Raw genomic sequence first — 23,565 nt, 5'->3', positions numbered from 1 at the left:
AAATTGTGAAAAACCTGTAGGTAACGCTGTTTTAGTACTTCTTGTCACTTTTATTTAATTCTAGTAAAAGTGCTTGACAAACCACAAACGTGAAAATAATGCAACTAATGAATACTTAATTATTTGAGTTTGATATGATTGATAAAGTCTATCTATATAACATTTCTATATAGAATATACATAATAATTTTCCCATTATCGAATAACGGCAACGTCGGAATAATGTCTGTTCGTTAACTTTCTCTTGGTTGGGGAATATGTATAATTGATTTATAGATGTCACATTGGCAACACAAAAAGAAGTTCGAAAGAGACGTTTGTCCAGGTTTGTCAGTTGTCCTGTGTCAATAGCGTAGGGTTATGAGGGATGTTGGGCAGGCGTACAAATCGCTCTGTTTTGTGAAAATTTTTAGCAAAATGTGTAGTTGTTAGTGAAGGAATTAAGATATTTTAGACTGAGTCAGTGCGGGAATCATAGAGAATGAAGGCAAAACACTCAAAGCGAGTGGCTGGAATGATCATCCGTTCCAGAAAAACCATTGCCAAAGATGGGGTTGTTACTGTAAGTTGACAATTGCTCTTTATAGATATGCTTTCTCTACAAACAAACCAGTTTTTTTGTTTTTAACTGACTTATTCTCTTTGATGCAAACTCTCCAGTTTCATTATTCGAAAACGTTATTTGGTTAATCAACTTTTACTATGTTATACATGTAATTGATTTTTCATTTGGACTGTTTTGTAAATTGCTAGAGTTTGTCAAGTCGCATTTAGTGCATAGTTCCGGTAAAATGAAGAAATAAGACAGTATTTGATCGAATTCAAGTGCTTAGCATGACTGAAGGACTTCGTACAGTATGTAATTTTGTCAACTCTTCATAAGACTTTATTAGCTGTCCTCATATCAGAAAATTGTCTCATTGAGAAACAGATCACAAATGCTTAGACATTCTTATCTATCATCATATTTAAGAAGTGAAATTTTTAACAGCTTAAAACTAGAAGAGTCAGTATTAGAGGCAAACTAGTAGCTTCCTTTGAAATAAGTCTTGTATTACTTTAGACATTCTCATACGTTTTAATGGTACATTTACACATCTCGATTCTTAATTTCTTGTTGACCAGCCTATTAGCTAAATAAAAGAGAAATCCAACTACTAATTACCTACCTAATATAAAATCTCAACAGTTCGAAAAATTTAACTTTTGCAAATAAATTATAAATACCATCATAGTTTATCAAAAAACTTGATCAATGGATTATTTTCTTATATCTCACACTTTACAGACAAGCTGATAATGTTCATTGTCTTGTTGCGTAAGCTTTTCCAAATAATTCACTTTTTTACTATATGTACATATTTAAACCTCTGTGCCTGGTTAAAGGCAATTTATTCAAAACTATTCTAAATGAATACCTAGGTGCGTTTAAAATTATCATCAACTAAGTCGAGCGCCTTTAAATGTTGATTTTTTGCTCCTATCTCTTTAAATGTTACGAATTCCCTTCGAGTTATTTGGCTAACGATAGTTCAGATGCTTGAAAAAGCCTGTTTTTAAACAGGCTTTTGTTCAGTCGTTGTTAATCTAAATTACTGGAAGAGAAGAAAATTACGAAGAAGAAATGTGAAAATACGGGGATAATTTGGCGCAAAGCCGCGGACAGATCTTAAAGTCTGACATTCGGGGCCAAACTCTAGATGTGTGTAAAGTTGATATTTTGGCTGAAATCCGAATGAAACAAAGTAAATTGCTTTTGAGTGTGAAAGTAATTAAGAAAAAAATGTTGAACTAATCAATTCAACAACTAATAAATTAATTGAAAATATCGTCATTTTAAAGTGTCGATCGTTTCTCAACAAGTAATTGATCACATTTAGGGTCCAGACTTGCAGGCAACAGCTAATCACAACTATTTATTTAAAAAGGGCAAATATTAATTCCATATCAAAGGTACTTTTTAATTTTAAATATTTGTATTTCACATATTCGGAATTTTCATTTTTAAAAGAAAACTATGAAATAGTTTTCTTTTAAAAATTCTTTAAAAGTTCTTTAGTCCCTTGTTGAGCCTTCAATTAGCACTATTTCGTAAAAATATAAATTGCAACCATAATCTTTAAATCACACAAGAACTTTTTAAATTGTCTAATGGAGTTGCTAAATGGAATGTTAAATACCGAAATAATTCTTTAGGAATCCTGAAGAATGATGATACGTCAAAACGTTGTTAGCGTTCATTCGTTTCTTTATTTCCATAAGCGGTTGTTAAAACGCAATTTTATTATCAATATTTAAAATTGATTGTATTAAATATGATGTCCAAAATGTAAAATATAATTAAACTTGTAACAAATAACATTCCATCTAGTTGAGCTTCTTGAGTTATCCCCAACTCCTCGAGAGTTTTGATGAAGTTTAGCAAGAATCAGTGTTTTGAAGAACAAAAGCATGTTTAGTCGATGTTTAGTTGATTTAAACTTTAGGCTATAAAATAACGATCATGAATTGGCCCATTGACATAGAAAATTCAATGCGAAGCGCTCCTTGAAATCCAAATACACTAATCGTTGCCCTGCTAGAATGCAATAAGTTGAACTATTCGTTCCTTCCATTACTTTAATCACCGTACTAACATTTTTAATACAGTACTTAATACTTATTTTGGAATTTATGTTAGTTTGCTAGTTCAATGCAAAAGTTTGAACTTTGAATCAAGACATTTATGAAATTGGAGGTAGCAATAGCTGGTCTATTCTGATTTTTTTATTTAAAAATACTTTGTTTAACTAGCACAAAGTTGCGTCCAAAGTGAAATTTATTCCGAGATATTTTTGTAAAGGTTGTAATTTGTTTAGGTCGTCAAATCTTCACTCAAAATTCTTATCGAAGGCTTAATGTTATCTCTATCGTAGGCTTCAATAATAATCCTCAGGTACCTTTCTAATACCTTTGACCAATATTATGACCATATTAGTATCTATCCAATATATTAACAATATTAGTATCTTGTTCTCTAAGTGGTACAGAATGCTATTTCCGGATCGGAAACAATATTAGAGGAAATTTACGCAAAATACCTCACAACTAGAAACAATATAACATTGACTGATAGAACACGCGAAATAATTATAATGGAAAGCCACTAGTCTTTGCGCCTAACTTGTCATGATAAACACTATCTTTGAGTTGTGCAAGGTCCAAAAGGAGTACCCGCCTTCTAGAATGCAACTATGAAGAAATAACCGCGCGAATGCTTGTCCCTCATAAACTAGTTCCGAGTTTATCAAGCATTTTATATTAATTATAACTGAATATCAATCAACTTCATCGAATATTTACTAACATTTTCAACAGAAGAACTTTGAATGTAAAAGACGCTCCTATTAATTTCAGACCAAACAGTCTTTTGGACGTAACACTCATTCTTTTACATTTTTTGTGTACGTAATCTTCTACTTGATCAGTTCATTAGCACTAGCTCGAAAAAAAAAATTGAAATCGCACAACTTTTACATCACAAAAAATATGCGATAATGTAATACTTGTTAAAAGAAATGGTTAATTCCCAAATATTTGTTTGAAAATATCCATACATTTCTTTTATTGGTAATAAAGGCTAACACAATATGGTATTGACGGTTGATTAAATCAATATACAGGGTGTCCCGTAAGCTCCTCTGCTATTAATGGTCAAAGTTCTTCAAAAAATTTATCCTTTTCGAAATATCGGGAGAATGGTACGATGTATTTTACTGAAACTCGCTGTGAACGTGTTCTTATGTAAGACATATTTTCATGAAACAATCCAGTTCAACAACAACTCAGATCAGGCGCACAATAAGCATTTTATGCTCAATGAAAACCGGATTTTTCCGGAGTGGTAAATTTTTGTTTTCAGGTTTTTTTCGACTCATGCGTGCATCGTCAGTTTTAGGGGAGAGCGTTGTACTTGAAGACGTTTTTTAATTTGTTTTTCAGACCACTTTTGAAATACATTATTTTAACTAAAGTCATTACGTTATCATCTCTATTTAGAACGCTATTCCCAAAAAATATACAGGGTGCTATCCAATCCATCATACCATTCTCCCGATGTTTCAAAAAACATAACTTTTTCAGAACTTTCACCATCAATAACAGGGGCGTCAAAAACTTTTTCTTAATAAAAGTTTGGTCAGATCGTCTTCTTTTGAACCAGATAATCCAGTATACAGGGAGTTTCTTACTACCTTTTCCAAACTATTCTGAATGCCTTCTGGCTTTCGTTTCTTTGGGAGAGGAGAACGCATCGAGCACACAAAAATGTCGAATGTCTAAAGGATAGCGTAAAATAGAAATATATTTTATTGTTATCTATTGATATTGAACTTTAAAAAAATTACATCATTAATAAATAATATAAAAAGGAACCAAAGCGGCGACAAAAAAAGTTTACTTTATGAGTCAGTATATACGTGTCTGGATGTTAAAATTATACATCAGCAATTCAAACATTTCTTAAAGAAACAATTTTATTATAATTTAGAACGCGTTCTGCTGAACGGCCTAAAAGCCATATTTTGGACTATTTGTGTGGATTAGTCGCAATGGGTATTTGAACCTAATTATTTTAGTCCACTTGAATAGAGAATATAAGTTTAGACATATTTGCACAAAAAATGACAAGGAAATGATTTTCACTGCTTTGCAAATATTTCGATTTACGTAGCTTTTGCATCAACAGTTTACAGCTCGTTTAGAATCTTAAATAAAATTTAGTTGGCAACCGAAATTGATCATACCGAGTCCAATATACACGGTGGACCAATGAAAAGTGTTCACCAAGATTTTATACAGCGAACTTATAATTTTATAATCGAAAGATTTTATAGTCGAAAACGTTAATTATTTTTAATTTTTTATATTTAGGAAACGCAGCTTTTTCTTGTATACAAAGTAGAGGAAAAAGTAATCCGTTTTTGAGCAAAAATTGACGTGGTCGAGTATTTTTTTGCTCAACAACTGCAAAACTAGTGGTGGAAACTTTTCACAGGCCCATCCTGTATATTGTACACTTTAAGTACTGATTTTCTGATTTTAAGTGAACTTTCTTTAGCATGGTTTGATTAAACGGCTAATTTTGCGTGATAACATCCCAGGTTTAATGATGAGCGATTTTTCACGAAAAAAAATATATTTGTGTGTAGAAAAATATCTTGCAGAGCGTTTCAAGTGAAAACCTGCGATTTCGAAGATAGCTGAAAGCCCGTTTGTGGATTCGGAATTAAATTTTGTTTGAAAGATAAAAACGTTTAATTTCAGTCCTAAATTTTGTTGGTATCGTTTGAAAGTGGCATTCCTGATACTTAAATAGTATCGCTATCATGCAAATATAAAAAAGAAATTGCGTAACTTATCAGTATCCTTGGCTTGTTAAGTAGGTACGCCATATAATTCAACAATCGTTCACTAAATGATTCAGAAAAATTCTACAACGACTGATGTTTGGTATTCCGAATGCTTAAATAAATAATCTACTTCAGGATGCAATTGTCATCTGAATGATGCTAAGAAAATTGATAAGCGCCATTAAAAAATAATGGCATTTTTGGCAATTTTTAATAACAGTGTCCAACTATTTGATACTAAATAAGTGCGCGCTAATAAGCATTCAAAAATGTATCCTGGAGTTTCAGTTCAACTCCTTTTCAAAGATTGTTTACTTATTGAGAATAAATGGATTTGTAAATATTGTTTTGTTGTTAATACAATTGGGGTAAACAATCAAACCATGTTCGATAAAATGTGAGTTTTTAGTTAAATAAGAAAGTTTATGCTCATTTTTGAAACACTTTATTCAGATGGATATTTGAAGTTGTATTAGTAAGAAGAATACGTGCAGGTTTCTAAAACAACTGCAAGTGGAAAATGTTCTAATCCACAGACAGAAAAGTAAGTTTGTATGTATATGAAATCCGAATTTTAAGTACACTCGCTTTCAAAAGTCTTCTTTCAACCCCCTAGTTATTTGGACATTTTAAAATTTGGTAAAACCTTGCAGGCCCCGGTGTTAAATATAGATTAAAAGCTTCTAAAACCGCAAAATAGATTTAATGCCAACGAATTATCAGTTATAAAAAGAAAATTACAGTGCGGATGCAAAAATTTTTAATATAAAAAATGCAATTTTTAAAGAACAACTGAAAATAATAAATTCAACAACATAATTAATATTTAGTATTGGAGTATCTACTTCTTAACAACGCATTCACACGTATATCCATTCCAATAATCAAATTATTGATTACTTCCTGAGGGATATTTTTCCATTCCTCTGTAGCAGCAATAATAAGATCTTGGGCATTTCTTGGTGGATTATTCCGATTGAAAATGATCTGACAACTCGATTCTAGGCATGCTTCACGATTCTTGCACGATTCAGATACTAATGCCGGCTACTAGTGATCAATCAGCATCACAATTTTAAAGGGGTAAACAATTTTTTTATTATTCAATCAGTTCCTTTACTTGTAAACAAGTATGTTTTATTTACCAATAAAACAATTTTGTATAAATTAAACGTATGTAGTAAATACAGGGGGGTGTAAAACTTTTGAAAGTGAGTGTAGATTTAATCGTTCTTATTAGCTTTAACTAGATTTAAACTAGATTATGACTGCGGGTAATGCTCATCAATAACAATATTTCTTCCATATTAAATTTAACTGACATTCAATTAGTTTTATTTAAATGTATTTTCTAAATTTATATGTATGTACCACCTAATAGCTGTTAACACTATTAGATTTGAAGATACATATGAAGTTTGATTCACTCATATTTAGGGCAATCTTTGAAAAGTGTTTCAAATGCTTTTATTTAATTTGGTCTCATGATAAGATTCGAGTTTATAGCATTTGTAGGTTGTAAAGATTAGATCTGAGCTTGGAAAAATCGATGATAAATCCTTGTAGCAAGCAATGTTTTGTATAGTCATGCATCCGATACTTCATTAATTCTACAAAGCTATCAGTAATTACGTGAAAATTGCCCATTCTATTATTTGCGTTGTATGAAGCGCTTAACATGTTTTATCTTTTCATTTTAAGATTAATCATTGAAATATATTTTTATTGGTCACAGATCATCAGTAGACTTCGTCCCGATCGTGTGTTCTATACAGGAAAATTCGGTTTTCTGGAATAATGCGAAAAATTATACCAATCATGTACTTAATTACTATTCCGCAATAGAAAGCTATAATTATTACTACCCATAAATAATTTATTGATTAAAGACGTGGTCATTAATTATTTAGGTAACAGTTGAATTTTTCCCGTTCAGTACGATTGCAACTTATTGATTACAGGATAACAATTCATCCAAGTTTTTGTTTCATTATTATTATAGTGCAGTGTGAGTTTCAGTGCGGTCGGTGATAGACAAGGCATTTGTTTTATGAGACATAGTACACAAAGTTAAACTGTTTATTTACGCCTATTAAAGTATTAGCAATAAAAAATTTCTAACTTGTTTGGCAAAAGAAGCGAGACGCTGACAAGAATTATCTTATAATGATAAACTCTTTCGCTATGAGAGAGACGTTTTTATGTTTTTTAAACTTGTACAAGCATTTTGGTTAGTTACAAGTTTGACTATATCGTAAGGAAACAACCCTTGAATCTGTTCTGTGAATACTTCCACTGGCGTCATCGTAAAAAAGAAGTGTAAACACATTTTAACTTTTCAAGTGTCTTCAATTCTAGTTGAAGCTCTCAGTGCGGTCAATTTTTGGTTTTAAGAGTTTGGCGAATAATCTGGTGGCGACTTTGTAGGTGGACACACTATAGTGCTCACATTTGGTCCAAGTGGCACTTCTGACTTATGAATCTTCGGTAATCCATAGTCTCGGTGGTCAAGCTTCTGATGTTTTAGACCATTTATGTTCCCTGAAACGGCTGACAGTCTTTTATGAGTCCGGTAGGTGGTTTTTTGAATTATGTCCGAAGAATACGTGCTGGACTTCTGTTCATGTGCATGTGGTAGTATCCAGTAACGTTCCGACCTTCCTATCCTCCTCAGTCCTCCGTTCTCTTGACTACAGTGGGACTTGGACTTTTTTGATCTGGAGGATTGGTTGGAGGTATACATATACCACTATCGACATGGGAATGATGTCTTCTATAGGCAATTGTTGAGGCACTGCAGCGAAATGATCTCCCGTTTACCTCTGGATGATCGCAGGCTTAGTATGGCTTTAAACCTCCATAATTTTTGACACCTCCACTCTTGATTGCGGTGAATTGCGATGCTTCAGAAACGATCGTTCGTTTGTATGTTAGTACTAAAGTGAAAACCTTCATACTCTGATCTGCACGGACATGTTTAAGTCATTTCCGCGTACGGGAGCTCAGAATCATATCGCTTTTATCATTAGATTTTAAGAAAGTTTATGATTAGAACCCACAAATTCTAGAGCTATTGAAACCAACTCTTGTGATTGTAATCGGAGATATTTCAGGAAATGCATTCCTCAATTTGAAAAAAAAATAAATTAATGCTGAGGATTGTAATAAATTAGTAGAGACTGAAAATAAACCGTCAACTAGTTCTGAAGTGGAACTCCCGTATGTGGGTTCTTCTACCGGCGGTTCTGCAGTTTGGTACTCGGTTGTAGTCTGTTTATTTTGTTTGCTTTTTGATTGTCCCCTATTTCGTTTCTGTTGGTCGTTATGCTTCCTTCTTACGTATGGTTTCCGCCTTAGGTCTGAAGCCTTTTTTGTAGTTGAAATTTCTTTATAGAACTTTCTGGACCTGTTATGGTTGCTATCTCTTTCCATTTCTTCAAGTCTTCGTTGCTCGTGCAGCCTCTTCTTTGTTCTCATTAATTTTCTGGCTCTTTTTCTTAGTTTTCTATATAGTCTTGTATTTTCGTCCTTTCTTCTTTGCAAATGACCGCTTGGTCATAGTTTTCATTCAAGATAATGTAAAATACCTAATAAAAAATGAATTGCGAAATATAAACCTGTTGAATGAATTATGAATTGAAATCAAATAAGTTTGCTGAAGTGCTGGGCGACACAGAAGATGAAGCGTTGATAACGTTTAACGCAAAAGAAGAACATTGTGTAATATTAATGCTAATAAGAAAGATTTCAAATTACAATTACTAACAGTTGGACTCAATGCGTCTCTATTAAAAGAATAGATAAAATATGTCTTGATCCAAATTATGAATGATATGAACTACGAAAATAGAGACTAATTTCTCTATTGTTCATATAATAAAATCACACTCCTCGATACGTTATGACACTTGGGGATTTTTCAAATCTTACAAAAATAAAAATAAAATCTTCTGGGAACAAAGAATGTAGTTCGAATTAGGTGAGAACAGAAATAGTTCAGATTTAAACAGTACCACAGACTCGATGTATGTAAAAATGTATCTAGAGAGCTTATTTGCATGGTTTTATCAGTGTTTTATCACAAATGATAAAGACGAATCTAAACAATATAGCATTGGAACCTCGGATTTTAGTTTTCGATTCAGTCTTGATAAGGTGATGACAGTGAAAATTAAATAGTGCATATTCACATGCTCTTATAATTCCTGTACCTATAGTCATTGACAATTCGCCGATTAGACTGATGATATCAATGTAAATAAGTATTGACATTTTTTTATTAGGTGCGTATTGTTTTTCTCTCCAAGTGAGAGTTTTCTTTGAACATCCATTTCGAGTGGTTTGAAATGACCGATGAGTGATCGATTATTTCCTAGTTAGTGTGACTGAATTTTAGTACTATTTAGTTTTTAACTTTCCATCTGAGGGATATGATCATACTATGTGCCTATTAGTGTTCTATTATTGTATCAAAAGATATGTGCTCAACTTTAGAAGATTTAAAAGATGCTATTTGAGTTTTCCGGTGAGTACCTAATACATTCAAATACATGTGATTAATTATTACAAAGCTTGTTCAATTTGATACATGTTGTGACCTGTTTCTTCATTTGAACAATTATTTTTTATTCATTTGCAACACAATGCAAATTTTGGATACCAATTCAAAAAGAGAATATTTTTTAAATTAATTTAGTTAATTTTGTTTATATTTAGATTATTGAGAACAATTTCTAATAATCAAAACCATCACGTTAATTGTGATCAAAAGATATAAAAATGTGTTTCGTGTTGATTTGTAAGATGTCTACACTTTTCCAATTAATCGGGTCAGTAAATAGGTAGGTATGTGTCATTTTGCCAAAATCCATATGGAGGATTAACTGATTACTGGTTTTATCGGAGTTAGTGTCGTAGTTTAGATAAAGGCATCGAAGCGTGAAGACAATGTGCGCTAATAAAGCTTCTTTATCCAATTTGACGTGGTGCTGAGATTTCCATCTCTATTTTTTCCTAAACCAGTACCGTAAAGTTCTACTAGTTTCTCTGTGCAAAAGTCTAATTAAAATGAACTCGGATACACAATCGGATTTGGAAGTTGAGAATAATTTCGAAGTAGCAGTAAAGCCAAAAGAAAGAAGAGAATTAATTTTATTTCTATTCTTAAAAGCATGGGTAAGTTCTTAAATATTTAGACTGTTTTGGCTTTAAATTTTCATTTGATTTTTTTGGGTGTTACTGCTTTATAATTGAAAAAAATACTGTAATGTATAGAAGTTATATCTACATAACAAGTAGAGTTCATATACAGGGTGATTCAGAACTAATGGCGCATAATTTTGGAGACTTTTTGTTCAGTGCAACATTCATAAGAAATAGGTATAAGAAAATAAGATATGTTTCCGTAAATCGTTTCGGCCTTATGACGCTTTAAGACTGTTATGTACAAACATGTGTTTTGTGATATTTAATGTTTTATATATTTTAATTTGTTTGTACACAATAACACTGACAGAAATTGTCCAGAATCGCGGCATTGAACTCTCATATTTGTATTAAACAACTAAATGTACAAAATATCAGTCAAGAATTGTTGTTTTCGTCTTTCCTAATACACCCAAGAATGATTCAAGAAGCATTCAAAGCTACAACGGAATCTCGGACAGAGTAGCATATGTAACCTTGGAGTTGTCTCAGGACTACCGAATCAGAATAATTCAGATATGCGCACCAACATCAACTCACGAAGACGAAGAAGCAGATATTCTATATGAGGACATCGGGAGTGCACTAGACAAAGACAAATGTAATAATGACCTGGTTATTGGCGATTTCATGGCTATTGTTGGGAAAAAGCTATCCGATGACGAACACTACATCGGTAATCAAGGACTAGGGGAAATAAACACACGAGGACATATATTATGCAACTTTCTCGAGAACAAAATACTTTATGCAATGAACACCTTTTTTAACAAATACAAAGAAAATAGACCTGGATGAGCCTTGACAACAGAACACGTAACAAAATCGATTATATTCTATCATCGTCCAAGAAAGTTTGTACCGACATCTCATTTCTAAACTCTTTCAACAGAGGAAGCAACCATCGGATAGTCAGAGCTAAATTATGCATACAGAAGCCGAAAGCATATATTAAAGACGACACAGACTCAATAGATAGTAGCACTCTAAAAGAAACCAATATCATATACCAAAACGAATTGAAAGTCAAATTAAGCGAAAATATAAGCTCAACAGTGACCCCAAGTGACAACACAACACACCTATCAAGGATAATTAAAGAGACAACACTCAATATCGCAAAAGAGAAAAACAAGCAAACTAAGAGCGGAAACGATTCAGCTGATAGAAAAAAGAAGGACTTTGTACGGCCAAGGCAAACAAAACACCGAAGAATATCGCGGGATCACAGGAGAAACAAGAAAAATGATACGCAAGGATTCGCAGAAGTAGAAAATGCAATTGACAATAATAAAAACATGAGATACCTACGGAGGAACAACGGTAGGAAAGAATTAATAGCCCTAAAGACTCCAAACACCGGGAAACCAGAAATAAGAAGGAAATACTAAAGATGACCAAGACCTATACACATTTTACAATTACAATTTTATCTAAACCTATATATCTCACAAATAAAGAAACCAGAAACGATTAAATCTAGTAAAGTGAGAAATGTGGGGCGGACGACATCTCCAAAATAACACAGGAGGAAATACAACATGCTCTTCATATATCAAAATATAACAGAGCCCCTGGAGGCTACGCCATAGTAATAGAAATGATCAAGGAGGCAGAAGAAACAATCATCCCCACGATCCACGTTTAATCCTGAGTGGTCAATATCTTAGTTCAGAGGAGTTTAGATGTAACCCAGGATATATATACATGTTTTATAGATTATAATGAAGCATTTGCTAAAGACAGACACGACCAACTTGTCGAGATAGTACTTAAAAAACAGCTTGATACCCTAGACAAGACTAATAACGGGCCTTTTCTATGGCCAGAGAGCAGTGGTTCGAGTTGAAACTGATATAACCGACGAAGTCCAAATTAAAATAGGAGTTAGGCAAGTTTGCGTGATGTCGCCATTGCTATTTAACATTTATTCGGAAGAGGTTATGAAAAAATCGCTAAATGAAGAAGAGATGGGTATAGAAATAAACGGTAGGCCTATAAATAATATTACGTATGCCGACGATACGACCCTAATCGCAGAAACTCTAGAAAACATTCAACAAATTTTTACCAAAGTAGTTACAGCAAGTGAGAAACCGGGCCTGACACTCAATGTTAAGAAAACTCAATTTATGATTATCTCGAAAGAACGGAGGGTGAGCGATGACATCTACATGCATGGTAGCCCCATAGAGCGCATACTTAAGTATGACTACCTGGGAATGAGAGCCAATAACAACAATTATTTCACTCAGGAAATCAGAATACGAGTTGAAAGAGCGCGAGCCGTTTTCATCAACATCAAGAGCATTCTTGGCAGTCACGACATCAATCTAAAGCTGAAGATGCGACTGGTTATATGCTATGTTTTCCCTGTGCTCCTCTATCGAATGGAGACGTGGACTCTCAACAAGGCCAATACGAAGAAAATAGAGGCCCTTGAAATGTGGGTATATCGGAGGTTGCTTGGAGTCTCGGGGATGGACAAAGTGACGAACGTTGAATTCATGCGGAGAATGGATAAAGAAGCGGAAGTGGTACTAACCATCAAACGACGAAAACTGGAGTACTTGGGCCTCGCCATGAGAGGGAAGAAGTGTCAACTGCTGCAGCTTAAAGAGAAGAGTGCCGAAATATTTTTCCAAAAGATTTTCAAGAAATGGTTACAATTTCATCCAACCTTTATCTTACATTCATCAACTCACCACGAGTATTTGCGCAGTGTAAAACAGAAAATATAAAAAAACAATCCGCAACAAAAAGAAAACTACCAGAATCAGTGAGGGCGCAGATGAAAACCTTCACGACTTTTTTATAGAAATGGTTTCAAACTGCGAAAAATTTGCCACTAGTTCCTTGCTATTTGTTCTGTTTTATTGCCATCACATTATTTATATTTTATTTCATTAGCAATATTTCACTCAAGTTTTAAACTTGTCCATTTTTTTATTTATCACTTGCACCCTTTTGTGTTTAACCCCTTCAAATGTAATTTTATGAAGAATTAACAAAAATATGAGTGCTTTACATTAAGCAGCAAAACAACTATTAATATGTAATATATCATTGACCAATACGGGTATTTAAAACTTCTGGATAATTACCGATGATTAGTCTGGAAATGCAATGGAAACTAGAACGATTTTAAACACTCGGAGCCGAAAATAGATTATTGTTCGTAATCATCAAATATTAACCAATGGCTGCAAATACTCCTTTACATACACATATGTAGAACTGTCTTAACTGTAATTTATATCTATTTGTTATATTCAGTAAACTGTTTTAAGAAACAATGCGCAATTTGGATTCTTTATGTCCAAACTACTGCAATAACAAATTTTCCTGAAATGATTTGTTAATTTTAAATTGTATTTAGCTGTATGTATATGTATAAAAAAATATTTGATTCGTTATCTTAAAAAAGTGTATTGTGGTGATCAATAAATCATATTTTTAAAAACCCACGTTTGCATGAATATGAGCAGAATTTTGCATCCGATTTTATTAGGTTTGCGATTTCTGGTTATTATCGAAAAAGCCACAATGAAACTGTAAATGAATGTTCACATTGAGAAATTGTATTTTACTGTTACTGTTGTGACTTAATCATCGCAAATTTACAACTTTTATTATTCCGAGAACAATTTGCCCCCATCCTTGTGGGTAAAGTATCGTGGAAAGAAATAATCTTATCTATAACTTGAGTCATGAATGAACTATATATGAAACACGTGTATACTGCGTAAAATGACTTGTTAAAATGTTAGAATTTGCAACATTTTAGGGAATGAAGGAATGTAAAACTAGTATAAGTCGATGTATCTGTTTTTCACATTGCGATTTTGTAAAATAATTTTCTGTTCTCTTTTTCAGACCTCCGGCATTGGTCGACCGTCATTATACCATGCCCTGGTGGTAATTTTCTTAGAGTTTTTTGCATGGGGTTTGCTCACAATGCCCGTCATTTCGGTGCTGAATTCAACGTTCCCTGATCACACCTTTTTAATGAATGGCTTGATCATGGGAATTAAAGGAATTCTCAGCTTTTTGAGCGCTCCTCTCGTCGGAGCCCTTAGCGACGTTTGTGGCAGGTAATTAAAACCTAAACTATGAGGTAATGAATCCTTTTAAGAGGAAAGTAATTACCGTTCTTATTTAAAGACTTTGAAAACTATGCGTGTAGTAGCGTGCCCTAAGCCTAATATTTGTTCTGATAGCGGGATTGGGACTGGTTTAAAACGCTGTTTACTTTCCAAACTGGCCGGCGTTTCTACTTTTATTCAGTTCTTCATCAGTGCTATGTTTGACGATAGCCATGAATATAGGGAAGAAATGTTTTTGAGAAATTTTCTATTCGACTGACAGATTTTCTATTCTATTCGGTCCTGCTATCAGAACAGATAATACAGACATTACAAAGGGTTATGCACGATACGATATATCACAAGTGTTTTTCTAATCCAATCTTTGTTCCAGGAAACTATTCCTTTTGGTGACTGTATTTTTCACATGCTTGCCAATTCCACTTATGACTATCAACACATTTTGGTTCTTTGCCATGATCTCAATATCAGGTGAGTTGAAAGAAATTTATATTTTCTTAAACAGAATTTTATTAGGGAAGCTGGAATAAAACTTATAACAAGTTTAAAAACTGTAGAGTATTACAGTAAATAAAATTGCTGAAATCAAAAGAGAAGCCAGTGGTTTAGTTTCATGAAGTTGAATATGTAAATTCAGAACACAATCGGTTTCAGGATTTACATGTTTCGCTTTGAATAGCCCACGAACATGTAAATATGGAAATGTTTATTGATAAGGTTTTTACAGTTCTTTTTATTTTTTATATTGAACCTACAGTTAACATAATCTTATCAAAAACAACCGCGTAAACGTACAGTTTAAAATAATTGTTCACTAAACTGGAGCACGTTGACGACAATTCATTTATGAGCCATTAAACCTATCATTTTTATACGACGGACGCTTACTGATATTTCGTTTATTGCTTGGTATTCAAATGATCTGTTTCTTGTTAAAGTGTTGCTATCAGTAGCCAACAAAAAATCAGGAACAAAATAGACTCTGTAAGATATAACCTGGAGGACACGGACTGCGAAAGAACAAGAGAACTGTACAGACGAAGATTGAACTAGAACTTACGACTTTAACTGTTTAAAAAAACAACACATACCATTATAACTCTATCTAGGGTGTCCGTGTTTGGAGCTCAACCATGGACATCTCGGTAACCATACTAGACACGTGATTGGTTAATTTGGGCCAAAGTTGCGCAGTCTAGAGCTTACTAAAATGCTCATTGAAACTTTTTAAAATTCCTGCTACTTCCGGAGATATCCGGAAAAAATCGAAATTCGAAAAAAGTTTTAATTTTTCCATTAGCTTATTTCGAGCGGAAATTTAAATTGAATAATACTTTATCATTGCAACCTTTTTTTTCAATTAATGTCGTTGATGGTTGCACTTAAGAAGTACAATATTTAAAAGAACTCTAGTAGTTCAAATTGAGTTTAATCTGAATCATTTTCTTCTAGGTGTGTTTGCGGTTACGTTCAGCGTTGTGTTCGCGTATGTAGCCGATGTAACAGATGAAAAAGAAAGATCATTAGCTTACGGATTAGTTAGTGGCACATTTGCAGCCAGTATGGTAATTTCTCCAGCTTTGGGAGCTTATTTAATGGACAGGTAAGACTTTCAAGTAACTGAAATTATTGCCGTTTTTTTCTCAACTTATGTGGATATAACAGTCAATATATTAGTTAAACAAGCCTTTTAATGTTTTCTCGAACAATTAAAGTCTGACCCATTCGCTTTGTGAAAACAACGGATTACATTTAAGAATGTTAAATCACATTCTTAAATGTGATTTAACCGGCCGTGAAAGCCTTCATAGTCTGATAAAACAACGGGTTATCAACGATAACTGGAGAATTATAATATTGCATTGTATGAACACTGTAGATAATTTTGGAAAAGTATCTGTATAAAGCTCGAAATTATTTGTCCCTACTCTCTGATCTCCGACTAAAATGAATCAATTTAAAATTTGCTTTTTATTTATTGTTTTAGATGGTCGCTCTCTCTAGTCGTTGCACTTGCGACAGCAGTAGCTATTTTAGATGTATTCTTCATTCTTGTTGCCGTTCCAGAATCTTTGCCAGAAAAAGTTCGAGTCTCTCCGATAAGTTGGGAACAAGCAGATCCTTTCTCAGCTTTAAGGTAAGTTAATTTACCAGATGATGTTGATTGATTTTCATACATATCATGTTAACAGCCAGGCGTTTGTGGTTAACATCCGCTATTTTAATGGCTTCCATATAATCAAACATTTCTTTATCTGATGGATTCACGATTTAAAAGTCTTCGAAATGTGTGAGTCTTCAGTCAACTGAAAGTCAGATTCTATAAAGACTGTAAATGACAATAAGTTAACTCTCATTTTGTAGAAAAACTGTCATAACCTCGGATACAACTTTATTTGCTCGAGAAAAAAACGTGAAAATCAAATTACACGCTAGAAATCATAATATACACTTCAAGTGTTCACTCTCAAATAATTCTATTTAATGATTATTATAAATAATAAATCGATTTCTGGAACCTTTGAGGTGATCGGATAAATAAGTTTCCATTAATCTGTATCAGTCTACCAACATTTAGAAAAAAAATCAGGCCTTTAAGTAATTTCTAAGATCCTCAGTTTATTGAACAAATGAAAATAATTACGGTGAAAATGAATATGGCCAATCGTCAGTTTTGTGAGGTTGATATTGAGCTTCAATATGTTTTCTCTTCTTACCAGTTCAACCTTGAAGCTTTGTTAGTTGTGAAGAAAACACATATTTTGATTGTATGCGAATTTTGATTTTTACTTAAATAAATTTTATTATAAACTATCTAAATATATTATTTTGTTTAAAATAAAGTCTTTGTAGAAGCTTTCATTTGATGATGATTTAAAAACTGAAACATACGTATAACACATTTCATGGGTACATTTTTAAACTATTGAAATAAAAAAATGTGATGGACACCGGACTCCCGACAGAAGTGATAACTTTATATTATTAATAGAAACCATAAAATATTGAACTCGTTTAACGCATTATGGCAATACTAATTTATAGTTTCAATATTCTTGTTTAAGTTAAATTCTAATAATTGATAAATGTATCATGAATAGGTAAAAAGGTAATTTACTTTCCTTTTGAATGAAAATTTATATTATATTTACAACATCTAACATTCTTCAATAGTTGCAGTTGACTCGCTGGTATTTACGTTATCATCATCTCCTACAATCCTACGAAAGTGACAATTGGTTTATGATAACTGTTATAAGAAACGATTTGTTCCACTCGATTTTATCTTGCTCGATTGTAGTTTGTTTTCTAAATTTTCTAAATAAAAATCTAACAGAAGACTAATCAACATTAAAATATTCATATAAATCATGGAATTCTCCAAATTCTTTTGGTTTTGCTAATGTATCATCAGCCCAATAGTTTTTTTTCTTTTAAACTGTAATTGTCTTCTCGGAAGATATATAATTACTATGTATAAATGTGCTTATTTGATACATAACAGATGCAGTGGACGATACCCATATATGACTAATTCCTTCCAAAGGACGTCCGGCCGAAGGTTACATTTTACTTACAATCCTTCGTGCAAATTCTCACGAATGATTTCGGATCTAGCGAACGAGAAACATTGCAATGAAATTGGATCATTAGCTCCTTTTCTCACGATTTCTGACGAAAGCAGTTCAGACGAAAACGCATCCAAAGAGACCGACCCACGGACTACACACTATTATGTTCACACGATCGGACCACAGCATACACACTATTATAACAGACGACCGGCCTAATGGAATCAGATGGAACTCGCGAGAGGCGTGTGCGTGCGAGAGAGAACTGCGTAGCTATTGTCTTTATTTATGACAGACATAACGACGCCGTTACGCATTCCAATCCATTCACACCGTGTCATAAGAAGTTATCACACAACTCCCGCGTATAATTTTCTGCATCTGTTTAACTTGTTTTGCAATTATTGTGTACAATTTGGTGTTTCATCGGACATATTTTTTTCATTTTAGAAATGTTGGTCAAGACCCGACAATCCTACTACTGTGCATAACAGTCTTCCTAAGCTACTTACCGGAGTCGGGGCAGTATAGTTGTATATTTGTTTACTTAAAGCTAATAATGGGTTGGAGCTCCAAAATGGTAGCGGTATTTGTGGGGCTAGTTGGGTTGCTGGCCGTTATAACTCAACTATGTTTAGGTAGGACGAACTTCCACAATAAGTAGGAGATTTATAGGAACAAATGTGAATATTGTTTCAGGTATTTTAATAAAAAATCTCGGAGCCAAACACACCATCATACTTGGTTTACTGTTCGAGATGCTTCAACTCTTGTGGTATGGTTTCGGTACCACCATGTGGATGATGTGGGGTGCTGGTATTTTGGCCTCTATCGGGTCTATAACCTACCCGGCCATCTCAGCATTTGTTTCAGTTCATACGACTGCTGATCGACAAGGAGTTGTCCAGGGTAATGCACGTCCAATGATCTGATTTTTAATCAAATCTAGATTTAGTTATTTCTTGTTTACTAAGTCAAAAAATGTTGTTCATTCGTATACATTCCAATGAGTTGGTCAATGGTTGAAAAATAATCTTATTTTTCAGGAATGGTTACTGGCATGAGGGGACTTTGCAATGGTCTAGGACCTGCCATGTTTGGAATAATTTTCTACATGTTTCACGTTGATTTGAACGAGGGAGAAAATCAAAATGCTACACATTCCACTCAAACTCTTGAATCTTACACGGAGGTAAGAATTGTATTCATGCAAAATGTGCTTTAGCATGATTTAAAATTGCGGTTGTTTCTCTGGGGGAGTCGTCTAGAAATATTTAGGGAATCCATAAAAAAAAATTTATGATTAAATCTCACTAAAAACTCATATATTGCAAATGATTATATACAGGGTGATTCACGGTCTATGGCGTATTTGACCTTTAAGAACCCGATGTACGATCTATCTGCAAATTTGTACAACGAAGTCATCGGATATAGAGCATATCTGGCCTAAAATATTGTAACGGAAATGGCCTGGGGTACTCACGTTTGGAATGGGGGATCGAAATTCATGGTATTTCAGTAAATGGGAGCCCCATTTCGGCCCCATTTACTGTCAAATATTACACTGACAAGCGGGAAATTTCGCACCTGGACTGGAGATTTCGAAAACCTTCTGGGTTACCTGGAGGAAACTATATAAGCGACGACGAGAACCATGGGGAGAGTGAAGTGACAGCAGCGTCCGAGTGCAGAAGAGGTTCAATCGGATTATTCGATAGTTGTAATTCATTTGAATTATTCGAAAGCAGTGTTTTATTCATGTGTTTTCTAATTATCTGATAATCCGATAGCTATAATTCCATTGCAATGAACAAATTCAAATTTTAAATAAATAATGTTTTTGTTCAAAAATTCAACATATTTTTTTGGAAAAAGTTTATAGTAAATTGTATTCATTTTTATTGCATACAGCAACCAACATATTGTTACGCAATGTTAACGATAAAGAAATGAGTTCTATAGATGCAAACAAACCAACAACATCGTTGCCAAATCTCTTATTATTTTTTTGCAAATATCTCAATTTGTAGTGATAATTAATTTTCATTACTATTTTTTATCTACTTTCTATAAAACTTATGTAGAACTACAAAAAGGTGCTATTTTATCGTAATTTAAAATAATGTTTTAAAATACCGGGTGGTCTATGTAGAAACCCAAAATCAGTGCAGAATGAAAAATAATTAGATTTTTGTTGCAAATTCAATAGAATGTGAATATTTCGATTCTGTCTCAAGTTTTATTTGAAACAATTTCTTGAAATAATGGCATTAACAAAGTAAATTACGACCACGTCGTTAGTGAACCACCCTGTATATCCTACCATACAGATGAAATACGGCATTTAGAAAAATGGAGGTAAAGATATTCAAATAACAAAATGCCTTTATTTCAGCTCATGCCAGGGCCGCCTTATGTGTTTGGAGCCTTTCTAGTCTTGTGCGCCATTTTTGTGGCTACTTTCATTCCTACTAAAACCGTTCTTGAAACTAGTAAGTGCTGATTTATTTAGTGTTTTTTTGCAAAGTTTATTGACTAATATCCATTTCAGATATTCCATTAGATACGCATTATGAAATGGAAAGAGGACAAAGGGTACCGGGAACTTTGAGCCCACTTATAACAGGTAGAGGCAGTGGCGACCCAACTATACTGTAGAAGCAGTTGGAAACTGCGTGCATCCGCCCCTGTATATACTGAGAGTAATTGATTGCGATCGGCAACTAAATTACGTTTATTTCTAGAAGAAAATGTAAGATGAAACTACGTGAAAGAACTGAGGTAAAAGTTGTGGTAACGGCTTGTGAGTAAATAATTTGAAAAGCAGCGAAAAAGTTCTGCGATACAATTCTATTAGTCAATACCAAAGAGAGAAATCGGTTTAAACTTGACTTGACAGCAACTTTTATTAATTGTGCTTCAAAAACAGTACTTTTTAAATGTTAGCAAAGCCACTCAAAAACCTTTATAGATTTTCCCTTCGTTCTTCAATTCACTACTATTCCAACTGGCTTCAGCAGTTATAAAATCTCATAGGAAAAAGAGTTATTTAGATTTTGTTTTAAATAATATCGGAATATTTACATTATATAAATAAATCAAATTATATAATGTATATTTTGGAAAAAGAACATCTTGCGTGTATATATTGTAATGTGTACTGTATAAGACTAGTGGCCAGCTGTGAAACAAATTCCATATTGGATATGTCAATGCTAAGAAGTAGTTCAATTTTCAACATAAGCAATAGTGATTCCAGATAAACTGTAATTCAACTGTGGTATTAAATTATGCAAAAGAGTGATGATTTAGAATAGAAAAGATTCTTTTATTTTAAACTAAAAAATTTAAATAAGTGCTGAAGGACGCTGTATAGTTTATGTTGAATTACAATTATATAATTCTGCGCTTTTCTACATATCAAACTTTAAAATAGACTTCTCAATGCATTTAATACCTTGATATGGAATTAGTAAATACGTTATGGGTTGCTAATATAAGAGACCTCGTTGAGTTTGTAGGAAGTTTAGTAAATTGAATATTTAACTGTAAAATTATCGATAATAATTGTTGTTGCGCACGGGCAAGCATGAGTATATTTTCGAAAATTATTAATCCAATTATAAAATTGAAAACATCAATTGCCATGGAAATAATGAAAAAGTATTATTTCATTGCTTCCATGGCAAATACGTCATTATTTACTCTTTATTTTGGACGTAGTCTGCAGTTAAACGACCCGAAATAGAAATTATTTTCTAGACCTATAAAACGCATAGTGATTTGTTGGCCTCACTATTAAAACTTTATCATATGAAAAATTACGTAATTTTACGACAAAAATATAATGTGATTTTTTAAAAGAAAGCAAGTACATCAAAGCATAACAATAGTTAAATAAAAAGTAAATAAGATATATTCCAAGTATTGCAAAATGTTGTCCAAAAGTCAGTTGAAGTCATCTAATTCGTAAAATAAGTGCAATAATTACGTACCCACTTGAGAGGATTTTTCGTTTTCAGTTACATGTTTTTTGTATATGGCTAATTGTTTAACTTAGTTCCTAATGCTGTTAGGAATTTAGAGTTAAACCGTAAAGAAGTGAACAAAATCCAAGCTGTAATAGTTAAGTCTAAGTAAATTGGCAATACTAAACTATGGGTTCTTACAGGAATGATGACTATGATTGCAATATTGAAGTCAGAATGGAATAAACTGTACGAAATTTGAAAACAAAACAATTCCATTCAGAGCTCTGAAAAAATGTCAGTCAATTTGAAATTGTCGTCGCGGAACATTTTTCACATTTCTCGTATTTGTTTGCTGAAAAACTTTACCGACCAATCTCTGTATCATCTGATCAATATCTGTATCATTTTTATATTTTTTTCTACATGTACAAAGTTAGTTTTAAGCTTAAAATTAATACGTTTAGTTGTTATTTTTTGGGTGGTTTAGATTACGAAATGAAATAAATTTGAAATTTTTCCGATTGACTTAAACTTGGCTTGTCAAAATGTCGTTTTTATTAAAAAAGTGTAAACAAAATAACTCACCCTAACAGTACCCTCAAAGCTATTCTTTCGCAAACTTGCTTTTTACTTCAAATAAATGCAAATAAGTATAATAGTAAAAATAATGCAATCAATCCCTAGCCAATGTTAATACGATTTTTTTAAGTGACACATCGTGATTATCGCGATATATCTACTTACCATTCTACTCTTCAGTATGCTATCCAGGGTTCTTCGGATTAAAGTCTGCTTCTTAATGTTTCAAACTTTCGTACAATTGTATCTACCAGATGTGGTGTCGAACGAATATTTTTGTACGAATCATCCTTACAATGAATAATCATTCATCTATTCGTGATTATTCGAAATTTTAGGCTGTGGTATTTATTAGTTCATTAATTTATCACCGAGGAACTTTGCATATGCAGAAACATTAGATAGATCAGCTTTTCATTGAGACCTTGAGAAATTTAGCTCGAATACTGTTCCCGCTTTAAACGTTCAGCAAGAACATAATACAAATGCTTTATTAAATTAGGTTTCAATGTAAACTATCTTATATCGTTAAAATTGAAGATATAATCGTCAAGGCCATTCTTGTCAAACATATTTGTTAATTTTATATTTTTATTATTAATGTCTGCCATTTGAGACACTTTCATGTTTTGTAGATATGACAAGGGAGACTAATTATAATTAAACTGAAAAGTATTCTAGAGATTAGAATTACACCTATTATAAAAGAAAATAAATAACGTTTATGTAAAGTGTTTTG

The 23,565-nt window shown here is 32.9% G+C and overlaps 1 protein-coding gene across 3 annotated transcripts; it reads left to right on the top strand.

The window, feature by feature from the left end:
* The first annotated feature begins 272 nt into the window (after positions 1–272).
* Positions 273–23,557, top strand: LOC125502305 (hippocampus abundant transcript 1 protein-like). Of its 3 annotated transcripts, none has more exons than XM_048663400.1 (10): positions 273–562; positions 14,472–14,689; positions 15,075–15,172; positions 16,154–16,304; positions 16,689–16,838; positions 18,724–18,911; positions 18,973–19,182; positions 19,320–19,465; positions 20,672–20,768; positions 20,828–23,557. In XM_048663400.1, exons 1-10 carry the CDS (start codon positions 482–484, stop codon positions 20,932–20,934), a joined length of 1,446 nt encoding a protein of 481 aa, XP_048519357.1. In that variant the 5' UTR covers positions 273–481; the 3' UTR covers positions 20,935–23,557. The 3 variants fall into 3 exon arrangements, with proteins under 3 accessions (XP_048519357.1, XP_048519356.1, XP_048519355.1); XM_048663399.1 differs by lacking the exon at positions 273–562 and adding an exon at positions 9,205–9,915; XM_048663398.1 differs by lacking the exon at positions 273–562 and adding an exon at positions 10,308–10,565.
* The last annotated feature ends 8 nt before the right edge of the window (positions 23,558–23,565 follow it).

The sequence above is a fragment of the Dendroctonus ponderosae genome, unplaced genomic scaffold (genome assembly GCF_020466585.1).
Source record: "Dendroctonus ponderosae isolate FM_Combo_2020 unplaced genomic scaffold, Dpon_F_20191213v2 Dpon_F_20191213_19, whole genome shotgun sequence".
In the NCBI taxonomy this organism is placed as follows: domain Eukaryota; kingdom Metazoa; phylum Arthropoda; class Insecta; order Coleoptera; family Curculionidae; genus Dendroctonus; species Dendroctonus ponderosae.
This window is presented reverse-complemented; position numbering and strand designations above follow the sequence as displayed.

Coding starts and splice junctions, on each gene's coding strand:
- LOC125502305 (XM_048663398.1), top strand. CDS start 10,458: ATGAACTCGGATACACAATCGGATTTGGAAGTTGAGAATAATTTCGAA. Junction 10,566..14,471: donor TTCTATTCTTAAAAGCATGG/GTAAGTTCTTAA, acceptor TCTCTTTTTCAG/ACCTCCGGCATTGGTCGACC. Junction 15,173..16,153: donor TGCCATGATCTCAATATCAG/GTGAGTTGAAAG, acceptor ATTTTCTTCTAG/GTGTGTTTGCGGTTACGTTC.